This window comes from Notechis scutatus, chromosome 2 (assembly GCF_049901735.1).
Source record: "Notechis scutatus isolate UNSWTSFEM ecotype Mainland chromosome 2, rNotScu1.2, whole genome shotgun sequence".
NCBI lineage: Eukaryota > Metazoa > Chordata > Lepidosauria > Squamata > Elapidae > Notechis > Notechis scutatus.
Genome location: NC_142010.1, coordinates 245,653,688 through 245,667,761, shown reverse-complemented (window position 1 = coordinate 245,667,761; position 14,074 = coordinate 245,653,688). Strand labels below are relative to the sequence as shown.

The following is a 14,074-nucleotide window of genomic DNA, read 5'->3' as shown; positions in this document are numbered from 1 at the left end:
TGTAACTAGTCATATGTTAATAGTGATTGATACCATATTACATTTAAAATGAGAAAAAGAAATGATGCCTTCTAATTATGAACACTTTAATCTGTTTGCTGGCTGCCTGAAAAAGTTTCATACTTTTACTAGTAACTGCTCAGTTACAGGTGAGCTTTGTTAATAGTTCTCCACTTCTATTTTCCAATCTTATTGCTCATTTGGATTAAGTATTCTAAAAAGCAACCTGAAAGTACTTTGCAAGCTTTAATCAGTGATCATTGTGTGGAATTTTGCAGTACTGTTAACTCTTCTTTATAGCTGCTATATATCACCTCTTTTTTTAATTTAAACTCTTTGAAACATTCTTAGTTCTGTCCTTTTCTTTTTACTATCGAAAATGATTACTTCATTCTAATTCATTCCAATGTATAAAGGGATGTCCACAGAGCGTAGTTAAAATAGTCAAGAAGATATCCACCATAGTATAACCATGTGAAAAGGCATCCAGAGTTGCTTTGAACAACAAGATGAATGCCATATACTGTAAATCTAATAAATAAATAAAAAGCAAAGATCAAATTAAAGATGATGGTCATGACCATGCAATCACAGTCCTTGTGTATACATTGACACAAGTTTCACCTGCATGATTGCAAATAAGAATTTTGACTTTGAAGCCTCAACATTGGAAGTCATAAAACTACTTTTCCTCATATAGTAATGATTTATCTATGTTATACTTCACCAACCTATCATAATAGTCATGAAGTATTTTTGCTATACTTCTCATAGTAATTAAAAGAAATGTTTAATATTTGTTAATTGGAAAAATGATTTCTAGACTCCTCCTGATTTTTTGACTACAACAAGCTAACACGCCTCTCTCCTCTATATCACAAGACCTAAAATGGACACCTAACATCAAAAACGTCATCAAAAAAGCACAACAAAGAATGTTCTTTCTGCACCAACTAAGAAAGCTCAAACTGCCCAAGGAGCTGCTGATACAGTTCTACAGAGGAATTATTGTACTGTTATCTGCACCTCTATAACTATCTGGTTTGGTTCTGCAACCCAACAGGACAGACTGAATCTTCTCATCATTCCTTATCACCCATCCCCTCCCACTTGTGACTGTATGACTGTAACTTTCTCGCTTGTATCCTTACAATTTATATTGACTGTCTCCTAGCATGATTTGATTGCTTATTGTACCCTATGACTATTATTGTACCTGATGATTCTTGACTCTTGACGAATGTATCTTTTCTTTTATGTACACTGAGAGTATATGCACCAAGACCAATCCCTTGTGTGTCCAATCACACTTGGCCAATAAAGAATTCTATTCTATTCTATTCTATTCTATTCTATTCTATTCTATTCTATTCTATTCTATTCTATTCTATTCTATTCTATTCTATTCTATTCTATTCTACATAAAGAATAGAATACATAAGGAATAGCTATCAAGATATAAACATATATAGAAGTGACACACAATTTCACTCTCCCTATATATTGTTTTTACCTTTGCTGAGTGTTCCATAGTCACTACTACTTTAGTTCTTGAGCTGGACACCAAATCCATGGCACCACCCATTCCTTTCACCATCTTTCCCTGGAAAAAGAAAGAAAGAAAGAAAGAAAGAAAGAAAGAAAGAAAGAAAGAAAGAAAGAAAGAAAGAAAGAAAGAAAGAAAGAAAGAAAGAAAGAAAGAAAGAAAGAAAGAAAGAAAGAAAGAGGAAGGAATTAAAATACAAATATATCAAAAGTTTTTGTTTTTCAAGGTTAATTCCTGCAAATATAAGAGTGTTCCCTTTGACTCAATCCATCTTTCATTATCAAGAAAAATGGGTCACTAATAAGACACATTTCAATGTAAGGAAGCAAGGTCAATATGCAAATGACAAACTTTTGATTGTTTTAAAGCAGATATAATTTCACATTTCAGATACACAATCCAAGATTTGCTTGTTTGCTAGAAGGCTCGGTGTATCTGCCAATTTATACCAGCAGTACAGTCAAGATGTCAGCTCAAAATGTCATTGATTTTAAATAAAAACAGACAAGTTTATATTAATCTTGTTAGTTGTTGATTTGAGGAACATAGACATTTCACTTTAAACTGATTTCATTCTATTGCTTTTTTGTTGTGCTTACATTTTATTGATGGATTCCAGGTTTTCATATTATGATGCTAGTATCATCCCAACATATTATATGTATAATCAATTTTCTCCTTTATTCCTGAGTTCTATCCTGTGGATGCTTAAAATCAATTCTGGGTGTTCAAATGTAAAGGGTAGGAAAGGGAATATGAGGGGAGGGTGGATTTGCTGATTAAAAGAGACAGGAAGAGTGAAAAGAACACTTTTCAGTGCGTACCAGTACTTAAAAGTTGTTAAGCAAGATTTATTTATATTTTCCTTCCCAGGAAGAAAATCAAAATAACTCTATCCAAAAAAAAACAAAAAAGGCCTTGGCAATATGTTATTTTTGCAAGCTTAGAAACCAGTAATCAAGCACTAGCCCTCTTCTAAGGAGGCTGAAAGCAAGTATTTTCCAAACAGAAAATTCTCTGTAAAATTTAAAGAATGTAGATAACCAATGGGCAAATGCTGTTGCTTGAGCTAAAAAAAGGAGTTGGAAATAGCAACTTTGTTAATGTTAGGGTTCTTTCAAAGCATTCCGAAGTCGAATACTGAGAGATTAGAATAATCTTTGAGGGCGGCTTTAAAAGGCAAAGAGATGAAAAGGTTCAAAACCATGTAAGGCAAGAGTGATAATAAAGTTTTTTGCTAAAGAAAAGCAGTTCTCAGAAGCAAGTATTTCGTAAGTCATCTTCCGAACCAGAAGAGCAAATAAAAGTAAGAAGTGACATTTCCATATATTCACATATTCCCTAAAGAATGTTTGCCAGATTTATTATTTTGGATTCACTGACTAATAGCCTCAGAGTATCAGTCGTTGGTTTGGTAATTTACTTACATTGCCGCATTTATCAGCAACATTACTCTTTATGTTATTAATATTGATAAGTCCATAGGAAGATGTTGTCTATCACTTTGTCTATCTTCCACCTCTTAATATTTTGCTCTTAAAGTAGGATGTTTAATAGCATGGGGCTTGTCTAACATTACCAAATGTTAATTCCCATCACCCTGGGAAGCTGGAAAGAAGCAACCTCTCCAATTTGCTTTCTGGTCAATCAGGCATGTGTTGTTGGAGATACCATTCCAGCAGCCATCTTGGAAGTTCCACAGCATGAACTCAAAATTCTGAATCTGTTCAACAGCCCCAAACTTTTAGTTAGATGGACTGGACTTCAATATGATAGACCCACTTCCTATCAATTAAGCATCATACTGTAGATAGCCCTCAACTTGCCACTTGTTCACAGTTACCACGACCATCCCAAAATGTACTTACAACCTGGTTTTGAAATTCTGCATCTTGAGCACTGGGCAACTGGCCTGCATTTATGGCTGTTTGCAGCATCCCATGATCACATGAACCTGATTAATGTTTTTGCCTAAAACCAGCATTTACTTCTGGTTTGGGGCAAAAACACTCCATAGTGAACAATGAATTTGCTTAATGACCACAGCATGTGCTTAACAACTTGCTGGAAAAATGGTCGTAAAATTGGGTTGGTCACATGGATGATCTGCTTTATGATCATCATGACATACAACAGTAATGGGCAGCCCCATTATGGTCTTTGGTTGAGGACTACTTGTATTCGTAACAGCTTAAGCAATACTTCACCTAATGTTACCTAGCTAAGGAAATGTTTACATAAGCATTATGGAAAGGAAATCCATGTGTAAAGGTATAATATTAAAAGAGATTAAAGACACTGAATGACTCTTTAAGGCAAAGAAAGTTCAGTAACCTGCAAAATTCAGGGGGGAAAGTGCTCTATGAGACTTTTCTAAAGTTTCTGACATCCAGTAAGACCTAGAAGAGTCAGCATGCCCTGGAACCAATATGTTAAAGAATTTTATCTGTAAGTTCTCAGTGGCAGCTCTGTGTGGAGAAGGGCATTCTTCCCCAAAGCCCATATGGCCCCTTCTCTGTTGGTTTTCAGAAGAACCACAAAGACATAACTTTCCCAGCAGGCCTGGAACAGAAAGATCTGGAATCCTGCTCAGTGACCATTTTTATGGTATTGTTGGTGTGACACTTCTGCTGCTTTATACATCATTAATTTGTGTATGCTTCCTATAGCTATCCCAGTGATCAAGGTGGTTAATAAATTGATGAAATGAACAATCTACTAGAGAAAGAGCTGAGAATAACAACAGGTACCAGAAAAAGACAGCTGCAGTAGCTGTGTGAAGCCTACAGAAGCAACATGCATTCCAGAAGAGGTAGTAATTTCCAGGGTTGGATTGACTCCTAGAATCAGCAAGGCTGGTCTCAGAATATGATATAAACAGCTCCTAGTCAAGTAAGGTGTTTAAAAAGAAGTCAGCGCATCTGAATGGACAGAGCCCAATTATCCATGCCTCAAAAATTGGCTATGTGTATGGGCACCCACCTTAATCAAATAATCCTAGGTGACTGGCAAGAATGAAAACAGAAATACACACCACAAAATAATAGAAAGAACAATGAGACACATCAGGCAAAAAAAGAAACTCTCAATCATCACAAGGCAGATAGCAGACCTCACTTCCTTGCCCTTGGGACTGAGGGAAGAGTCAGGGTGTTTAAGGCCCTCAGTGTTGGGACCATCTGAACCTCAGGAAGGAAGCCATTCCACAGGGCAGGTGCTGTGAAAGGAAGGCCTGTCCCCTTGGTCCCAAGAGATGACAACAGAAGGGACCAACATTTGTTCACCTGCTCGCTCTGATGGTGATTGCAAATCACCAAAGGCACTTTGTCCCACGAGTATCTTGGCCCTGTGTGCTGTACAATTCAAGCACCTTGAATAGCTCATAGAACCTTACTAGAAATCAGTCACATAACAGTGGTGTTATAGGGTTATAGTGTTATAGTGGTGTTATAATGTGGGTTCACTCGAAACGTTCCACACCAACACATTCTGGAGAAGCCGCAGTTTCCAAATGCTCTTTGAGACCACCCAATGTAGACTTGCACTGCAATAGGTTATGCCATGAGTGACTATGACCAGAGCCTCCCAATCCAGGAAAGGGTACAACTGGCTCACAAAATTTGGATTTGTTGCAAAGATCTCCTTGGCCACAGCTGCCACTTGTTTATTCAGCTGTGAATCCAAGAAGATGCCCAGAACTTGGAACAATTTTGTCTGGGGGAGCTATACCTTATCCAGAAGTAATGATGGAAGTTCTCCAGATCCAGGGGCCCTAAAATCCAGAGTTACCCAGTCTTCTTTCCATCACAATGATGACAAGCCAGGGGCTCATGAAAGATGTAACCTGTGGAATATATGAACCTTCCATCTGCAACATCTAATTTGTGTTCAACCTTCTTTTCTCCAACCTGCTTTTGCTTGCAGGCTATTCAAATATGTGATTGTGTAAGGAGGATGAATGAGTCAGTAAGAAAATCATATTTATCATTATTTTGGTTAAACAAGAAGCTTATTCTATACCACCTGCTTCACTTATGCTTCTGGCTTGATTTTACAAGTTTATCAATAAAGATCACATGAAAAGATGGCAAACATAAATGCACAGTCTCAAATCTTTCTTTAATTCACTTTTAATGTAACATTTAGATTAATATCTTTCAAGCAGATGCTCCCAGTGGTAGTTGCAACTCAGTTGTGCCTTAAGCATGGTGGGAGACTTCTGTTGAAGGGAAGTAATAAATATTAATAAGCCCTAATCACACTATTATGCACATGGAACACAACTTAAAATGAAAAAAAAAATTACAATGGCATTAGATATGCCAAAGAAGAAGCAAATATCACTGACAAAGCCTCTATATGCAGAGAGATGGAAGAACTCACATTTACCCCAAATGGAAGAATAGCTGGTGAAATTAATAGAATTGGCAGAGATGGAGAAATTGACTGCTTTAATTATATGGTATAGGGTTTCCTACTTCAGCAGAGGATTGGACGAAAAGGCCTCCAAGATCACTTCCAACTCTCTTATTCTGTTATTAAAGATTTAGCTTCATTTCTACTTCAATTTTTTAAAAAACTGTTTGAAAGAAATGAAATTTTAACCTTGGGTTAAAATTGGCTTATGGTTATTAAATTTCTTTGTGATGATAGAATTACTGTTTGTTATGGTTTATTCTAGTTCAAAAAGTCATTGATTTTTAGGTTTTTATCTATACTGAAGAAAGTCAGAAGTTACCTTTTTTTCTATAGCTCTGCTTTCATTTATATTTCCCAATTTTGCTTTTTTCCTACCCTTTTCCTTTTTCATTTGACTTTTTTGTTTTGCATTTTTGCATTTTATACTTTTTTAAAAAAAATTAATGGTTGTTTTTTTTTTAAAGAAGCAAATATCACCATATGCAATTGGGCTTTTTAAAGGTATTTGAGCACCTGACTGGATCCTAAAACTTTTCAAGCAAGAATAAGACCAGACTTACCTGGTCAAATTCCTTCCCAAATAGTTTGGATTACCACTCCTGTTCTTCCTAAAATGGCTGAGGTTGACACAAATTGTAGTGAAAAATATTTGGGGACAATGGCTAAACAAGAGAGATTAGGCTTTAAAAAAAACAGTCAGGCATAAAAAATTTGCATAGCTTCAGGCTGTTTCTTTATATCAGGGGTGTCAAACTCAATTTCATTAAGGGCCACATCAGGTTTGTGTTTGATCTCCAGGGGGGCATGGCCAGCTTGAGATCACTCATCGAGGTTCCGTTAAGGAAGACCAATGAAGACCAATTGCAGGAACTAGGTATACCTAGTCTAGTGAAAAGAAGAACCAGGGGGGTGACATGATAGCAGTCTTCCAATACTTGAAGGGCTGCCACAACTTATTCATCAAAGCACCTGAAGGCAAAATAAGAAGCAATGAATTGAAAATAATCAAGGAGAGAAGCAACCTAGAACTAAGAAGAAATTTTCTGACAGAACAATCAACCAGTGGAACAAATTGCCTTCGGAAGTTGTGGGTGCCCATCAGTTTAGGCCTTTAAGAAGAGACTGGACAGCCATCTGTCAGAAATAGTATAGATTTCTTGCGTGAACAGAGGTTGGACTAGATGACCTCCAAGGTCCCTTGCAGTTCTGTTACTGTTACTGGTAAATATCAAGGAAACCACAGAGGGCCTAAATCATCAGGCAGCTTTATTCTTCCCTTGGCAAGCCTTGAGAGTGAGACAGCCCACTTTTTCTCTGAATTGCTAAGCTGATGTCAGATGAGGATGCGTGAAAAGGCTTCACTGCCAATAGTGAAATATCACACATTGCTGGCTCACAGCAAGAAATTTATTGAATCTTAACTCCAGCCTTCCACAGTAATAAGAAAGAATTCTTGCAGGAAGAAAACTCCCAAGTGGATTTTTAAACTTTATTTCTCCCCACCTCTCTTTATAATGAATCTGTTTAGCTCTGAAAATTGATTAAATTTCTCCTGTCACTTAAAATTTAAATCTGAATAGCTGAGTGCCAGCCTGGAAGAAATCAATGAGGTATGGAAATAGGTAAAATGCAGAACAAGGAATAAAATGTGGTTTAATTGATAAACAAAGCATTCAAATCAATGCACCTTTTCCTTTGTTTTTTTAAAATGAGAAAATATATCAGAGCTTTGTCCTAAGAAGCCCTCAAATATGGGAGAAGCTTCATACTTAGGACTACTGTATAATAAAATTATAAAAGGGTAACAAGACATTCTGCTGAAACAATTATATTTCCTGGTTATATATTAGTCAGCTTAATGAAGGAATACAGAATCATTTCATTTTTTTTATTGTAACAGATTATAGCAATGTAGTAGACATAATTTATCTTGATTTCAGCAGACTATTTGAGTAAATATTTCATTACATATTGATTAGGAAACTACTTAATTGTGGGCTAGATTGCATGACAATTAAATGACTTCATAGCTGGTATCAACACTGAAGCTGGCCTGACCAAAGCCATTTTGTCCGCTTCAGTGTTGCCACACTGGAGCTAAGGGTCAGGGAGTGGGGATTTGAGATAGAGGGATTTTTGTAGCCCAAACAAAATACTTTCTCTTGGGAACCAAGGACATTCTCACCCCTGATCAGAAGAAGGCAGAGTGATGTTGGACTGCACAGTGATTGGATCATGTGATGGTTTGTTTTGAGAAAACAGAAAATCTTTTACTTTTAATATGGTGAAAATCACGGGAGTTTTCAGAGTCAGTTTTCACAAGATATGTGTCAATATGATATTTCCCAAAAGGTAATCTTTGAGGAATTCAATTGCCTCAGAGTCTTGCTTGCAATGGATTTATTACTTGGAACCCTGACAGCTAGCTTGAAAAGCATACCTAAAGGAGTGTTCATCAATGGTTCCTGATCAAATTCTTGCATTATCAAACGAGATAATGCAAGAATTAATCCTGGGGTCCTTTAATCTGTAATATTTTTCATTAATGATTTGCATGTAGAAAAGGTGGGAATGTTGATTGCAAATAAAACAAAAATGGATATGTGACAGATGTAGAAGCAAAACACTTTCGGCATCCTACCATATGATTTCCCAGATAGACAAGCTGTTCCTGGAGGTTGTAAACTCAATCTGAAAAAAATAATTGCAAGAAACCAGCTTACAGACCCATGCCCAAAGAAAGAGCCTCTCAGGAAAAGTGGAGAGAAGAAGCTGAATTGGGATAAGGAGCTAATAGGGAAAGTATCTGAGGATTAGAAGTAAACTATGTTAGTTGGGAGGCTACTGTAAGATCCTTGGATTCCAGGGAAGACCAAAAAGCTATTGAAGAGTCTCTGGGTTAAGGAAGATCATCAAAGGTAGAGGACCAAATTTTTAGAATTAGTCTATCCTGTGCCGAATTCTCAGGGGAAATAGAGCATCTGAAGAGAAAAATATCCATGTGCTGATAGCCACAAGACATTGCCAGCTACATTTTCTCTGAAGCCCTTAATTAACCCTAAGAAGATTAACTATAGTTGCACACATAGAAGTTTTATTATTGGAGGCAGTGAAATAGTTGAACTCTGAATACTATTGCAATAAAACTATAATACAAGTTGTTGCATTCCAACCTTTCATCAAAAATCTTTTGCAGGCAAGTGAATAAGGAAAGGGGATATCTATTTATATCTCTGCTTAGCTTGTCATTTAGTTAACATTTACATGATTGGCTCTGCAAGGCTGTAACAGAAACCAATCCTTTCTGTCAATGCATCACATTATGAAAATATTTGAACGGGTTCACTCGATGGGTTATTGTGTGCTGTTGTTTTATCAGTTTGATCTTCAGAGCCCCCAAAATTCCTCTCCATTACAGGTAGTTTAAAATCCCGGAAGACAGAAATAACATTTACAATTATCTTGAAAAGTATCCTCAGTAACAGAATGAAGTTTAACAAGAGAGAAGCGTGAAGGTCTTCAGTTCATTTGGTAACAGAACCTATGAAAAAGATCTTAGAATAGTAGTCAGTTACAAACCAAATACATGTAATTCTGTGTAATTCTCTATTATTCTGTTCTGTATTCCGTAACGTGGAAGCAAATAATAACGTTTGTTTAGGCCGCATCAACAGAAATATAACTTTCAAATCACAAAAAATTAATTATTATTCCTCTTTATTCTTAGTCTCCTTAGTCAGACCCCACTACATCAAGTACTATTCAGGGTAACATCTTTGAAAATGAATTTAGAGAAACTGGAACAAATTTAAAGAAGAGCAAGAAGGAAGACTAAGGGATTAGATATTAAGTTCTATGAAGATGGATTGAAGAAACTGGGTATATTAAGCCTTGAGAAATGATGATTGAGGTATAATAAAATAGGACTGTTAAAAAACCCGAATGGATATTACAAAGAAGGTCAAGAGCTGTTCTTTTCTCCATGGAAAAATGGATTTAAATTAATCAATCAAATTTTGACTGAATGTTATAAAAAACTTTCTAACCACAAGATCAGTTCAGCAGGGATCTAACTAGCCCCTTCTCATTATGAAATCCTTGATTCTACTCTGTGATTCAGATGTCTTGGATTACAACTTCCATCATGACCATGACAGAATTCTCATCCCACAGAATCTGGAATCATTGGTTCCTCAGCCTGAAACTAAATAACAGTTTTCAAAATTTCATTTTATGTTTATACTGTATGATATAGCTGAGTGATCAATTGATATTGTAATTAGGAACAACACTAAGGAGCCCCCAATGGGAAGGACAATGATACAAAACAGGTTGAACCAAGATTTTCCTTTTCTTTTCCATTAGACTTATTAGATTAGATTTCATTATATTTTTAATGGAAATATTCAGTTACAAAAGACAAATATAATATTGTGATCCCTTCTGAGCAAATCAGGAGATGACTACAGGTGAAACCATAATCATCACAATTATGACAAATCACAGCTTGAACTATCTTGCTTTGCATGTAATGAGTCTATCTCATATATTAGTTTCACCTTTTAAGTTGCATTACTGAAATAAATGAACTTTTGCACAATATTCTAATTTTTCGAGTTTCATCTGTATAACGTTTATTTGAGCATGCATACAAAAGTTATATTCTCCTTTTTCTGGCACTTTTTTTGAAATACAGATGTTAAGAAAGCATCTTTAGTAAAGATATATATCAGCACTTCAAATTACTCTCAGCAATAATATAAAATTAAATTACTTACAGGGATCATCCAGTTGGCTAAATCACCATGTTTAGATACTTGCATTGCCCCAAGCATAGTTAGATCAACATGTCCCCTGTTAAAACAGCAAAGCACAACATCAGTGCACAACTGGAGGGACAACACCACACAGAATTCTGTCACATTAGTTACTGTAATTCTCAAGATGTTGAAAAATTAAATAGCAGTGAGATTAAAGAATTGCTTGTTTAAATGTATTTGAATAAACATAAGACTGAAGTTCCAAAGACATTTATAGAACACTATGTCTGTCAGAACTCAGTAATAGATTAAAATGTGGCATTAATTAATTGAATACATCACAATTGGCTGGGACTCTAAACCATGATTCATAAACCATAATGACTGGGTTCATGCAAATTGCTAAGCCCAAAACCAACCTACCAGTACCACTGGTGACTTGGTACCAGAGACGTTTATCAGCAGATGTTATAAACAAGCAAATGTTAACATTTAATAAAGAAGAAAGTAACTTTCGTGCATTGCATATTTAGTTATGAAAACATCCATGCTACAAAACTCAGTTCATAAAATAGAAGGATTTATATAAAGAGGAGTTAGTTTGACAATTCTTAAAACTGCTGGAGTTGCTAATATATCTCAAATATCTATCAACTGCACGACTTTTTGGATGGGTAAGTATGAAGTCCTTTTGGGGTGGTTAAATAATAAATTCAACTACCAGCTGGGGCAGTGCCTTGGACAGTTAGTGATCATTACATACCCTCGAATCATTGCAAAAGATTCATCACTAGAGAAGTATGAAGCACCTGGCAATACAGTGACTGTTTCTTTACCTGAAAAAGAAATAGGGCATAAACCCAGAGAACTTATCAGGATATACTGGAAATTTATTCTGTTAACTCATCTCATATCAACTTCATATATTATGATTCTTAATTAGTACCGAAAGAAAAAACATTCCCTCTGCATTAAATAGAAATTTTATTGAAGTACCTCACTGTTTAAAAAAAAAGGTTACTGTATTCAGTAAGTCCCAAACTGGACTTTGTTTTTTCTTTTGAAGACATTTCGCTTCTCATCCAAGAAGCTTCTTCAGCTCTGACAGAATAGTGGAAGGAATGGAAGGATTTACATTCTTTGCAGACAGCTGGTAATTTGCAAGGAATATAAATCCTTCCATTCCCCACTATCCTGTCAGAGTTGAAGAAGCTTCTTGGATGTGAAGCAAAACATCTTCAAAAGAAAAAACAAGTAAGTCCAGTTGCCTCCTGACAAAAGCACTTTTGGTACAACCATGACCTGGATGATTGAGAATATCTTCAGACTGAATTCAGTAAGGCAGAAAAATGTACAGCAAAAGTGCACTATCTTCATGGTACCAATTCTAGTGTTAGAAAAAAATGAATACAAAATGAGAAACCATGTATACTTTCAAGTACTCCACATCTGCCCCAAAGAGAGTGCTAAATTTGCTTGATACCTTGCATTTTTTAAATTAATTGTTTTAAATTTGGTTCCCTTTGAGACTCTTGCAAATGTCCAGGCATCCATAGATCCTCTGCTGCTGACCACTACCTTTATGAAATGCAGAAATGAAGCCACTGAATCAGAAAATGATAGTTACATGCTTCATCTTTAAACACAGATATTTTAGCACAAATACTGTACAGAAACTGAAGCTGAAAAGAGCTGAAGGGCTGTAGTTGAATGTACTAAATAATGAAGTCGGGAAGTTAGGTTTTTTTTCAAAAATTAGGCTTGGACAAAACCCACGAGGCAGTTATTTCAATAGATTGTTAGGGTGACGAACAGGGAGGAAAAAACTACAACTGAGAGAACGATCCAAGAATACTAAGAAAAGGAAAAGCTTGGAGTGAGAATAGTTTCAGAATAGACCCTTGTGAATCATTCAGGGACCCTGATGAAAAATCTCCAGGAAATGGCGCTGCCCAGTTCAGCCAGTTCCATTAGAACCAAATAACTCCCATGAGGTGCTTTATTTACGTCTGAAAGGGCAGAATCATCTCACAAGGAGAAGCTTAGAGAGAAAAATACTGAGGTACTGAGTAATAATTATAGTATTTTATCAGGATGGAAATGTGCAGTACTAAATTAGGAGAGGAGGAAGATTGGTATTTGTGATGTTTTTACTTTGTAACTTGGCAGCTAAAGCTAAGAATTACTAGAGTTACTCTGAGTTGAGTAACTAAAATGACTGGCAACAAAAAAAATGTCAGGTACATTTAGTGTACATCCTCTTAGCTTTGTGTGAATCCTGAATGTCTTGGTTCCCAAACATGCAAAAGTTATTATTTTGATATGACAGAAGAGCAAGTTTTTTTTAAATAGTTGGAATTTAATCTTACTATCTGTATTTAAGTGGCAAAGACATTAAGTTTAATCTTTGCCATGGCTGCTACTCCGCAAAGATTTGCTTTGTTATGTAGGGCACATTACTAAACAACCAAGTAGATCTTTGGCTGAGAAAAAATAGTGTGCCCATATGCTAAAACTACTTCTTCTACATTTCTACATCTGGAACATTTGCTTTCTGGTCCTCCCCATGTATTCTATCTGGAGTAAGACAATAGGTTGCAGTAATCTCTCTGAATGAAAAAGCAAAATAGAAATGTAAGTAAAAGGGAAAAATTACCTGCATTGATGAGGTCAGGGTCAACTTCATTTTCAGATGGATAGGGTCCCTAATTCAACAACAACAATAACAAATATTGAATCTTTGTTCTAACCATATATTTGATGAACTCATGCATAAGTATTAACCTCCCCAGCCATATTTACAGCAGTCTTCAACAAACTGTTGCCCTCAGCTGAACTACAGGTCCCATTTCATACAAGGGCGTGATAGGAACTGTAGTCCTATTTATTTGGAAGGCTTGGCTGTACTAGGCTAGTGGATAGGTTTCTGTATTATCTCTGTTCTATCCTTACCAAACCAAGGACGCCATTTTCACTCTGTAGATGCACAGTTATAGCTGGGCTGATATAGTTGCTGGCAAGCAGGGGAATGCCGATACCCAAGTTAGCTTTAATTAATTAAGTTAAGGTTCCATTCAACTTTTTATCTACATTGTTTGTTCAGTTGTGCCTTCAGAAACAAGGAAACAAAGAACTTTCACCATATTTAAAGGATACCATACATGCCATCTTCAAATTCAAGAGCTGCCCGTCTGATAATCCTTTCTCTTACATTATCACCACTTTTCTTCTGTTTGCCCTGAGAGTCTTCAGCTTTGCGAAGTGATAATCTCTAAGAAAACAAGGAGAGCAAGAAGTTGGTGTTTCTTCCATGTGATATCTGGAACAAGCAAATGACACCTCAGGGGAC

The 14,074-nt window shown here is 36.1% G+C and overlaps 1 protein-coding gene across 1 annotated transcript in view; it reads right to left on the bottom strand.

The window, feature by feature from the left end:
* The window catches only part of OXCT1 (3-oxoacid CoA-transferase 1), a 65,279-nt gene that overhangs the window by 7,483 nt on the left and 43,722 nt on the right, over positions 1-14,074 (bottom strand). The window contains exons 9-14 of the mRNA XM_026666455.2: positions 13,882-13,996; positions 13,678-13,772; positions 13,382-13,430; positions 11,489-11,561; positions 10,744-10,819; positions 1,514-1,603 (exon numbers count right to left, since the gene is read on the bottom strand). Coding sequence (XP_026522240.1) covers positions 1,514-1,603; positions 10,744-10,819; positions 11,489-11,561; positions 13,382-13,430; positions 13,678-13,772; positions 13,882-13,996 — 498 coding nt within the window. The remainder of the gene's footprint in view (positions 1-1,513; positions 1,604-10,743; positions 10,820-11,488; positions 11,562-13,381; positions 13,431-13,677; positions 13,773-13,881; positions 13,997-14,074) is intronic.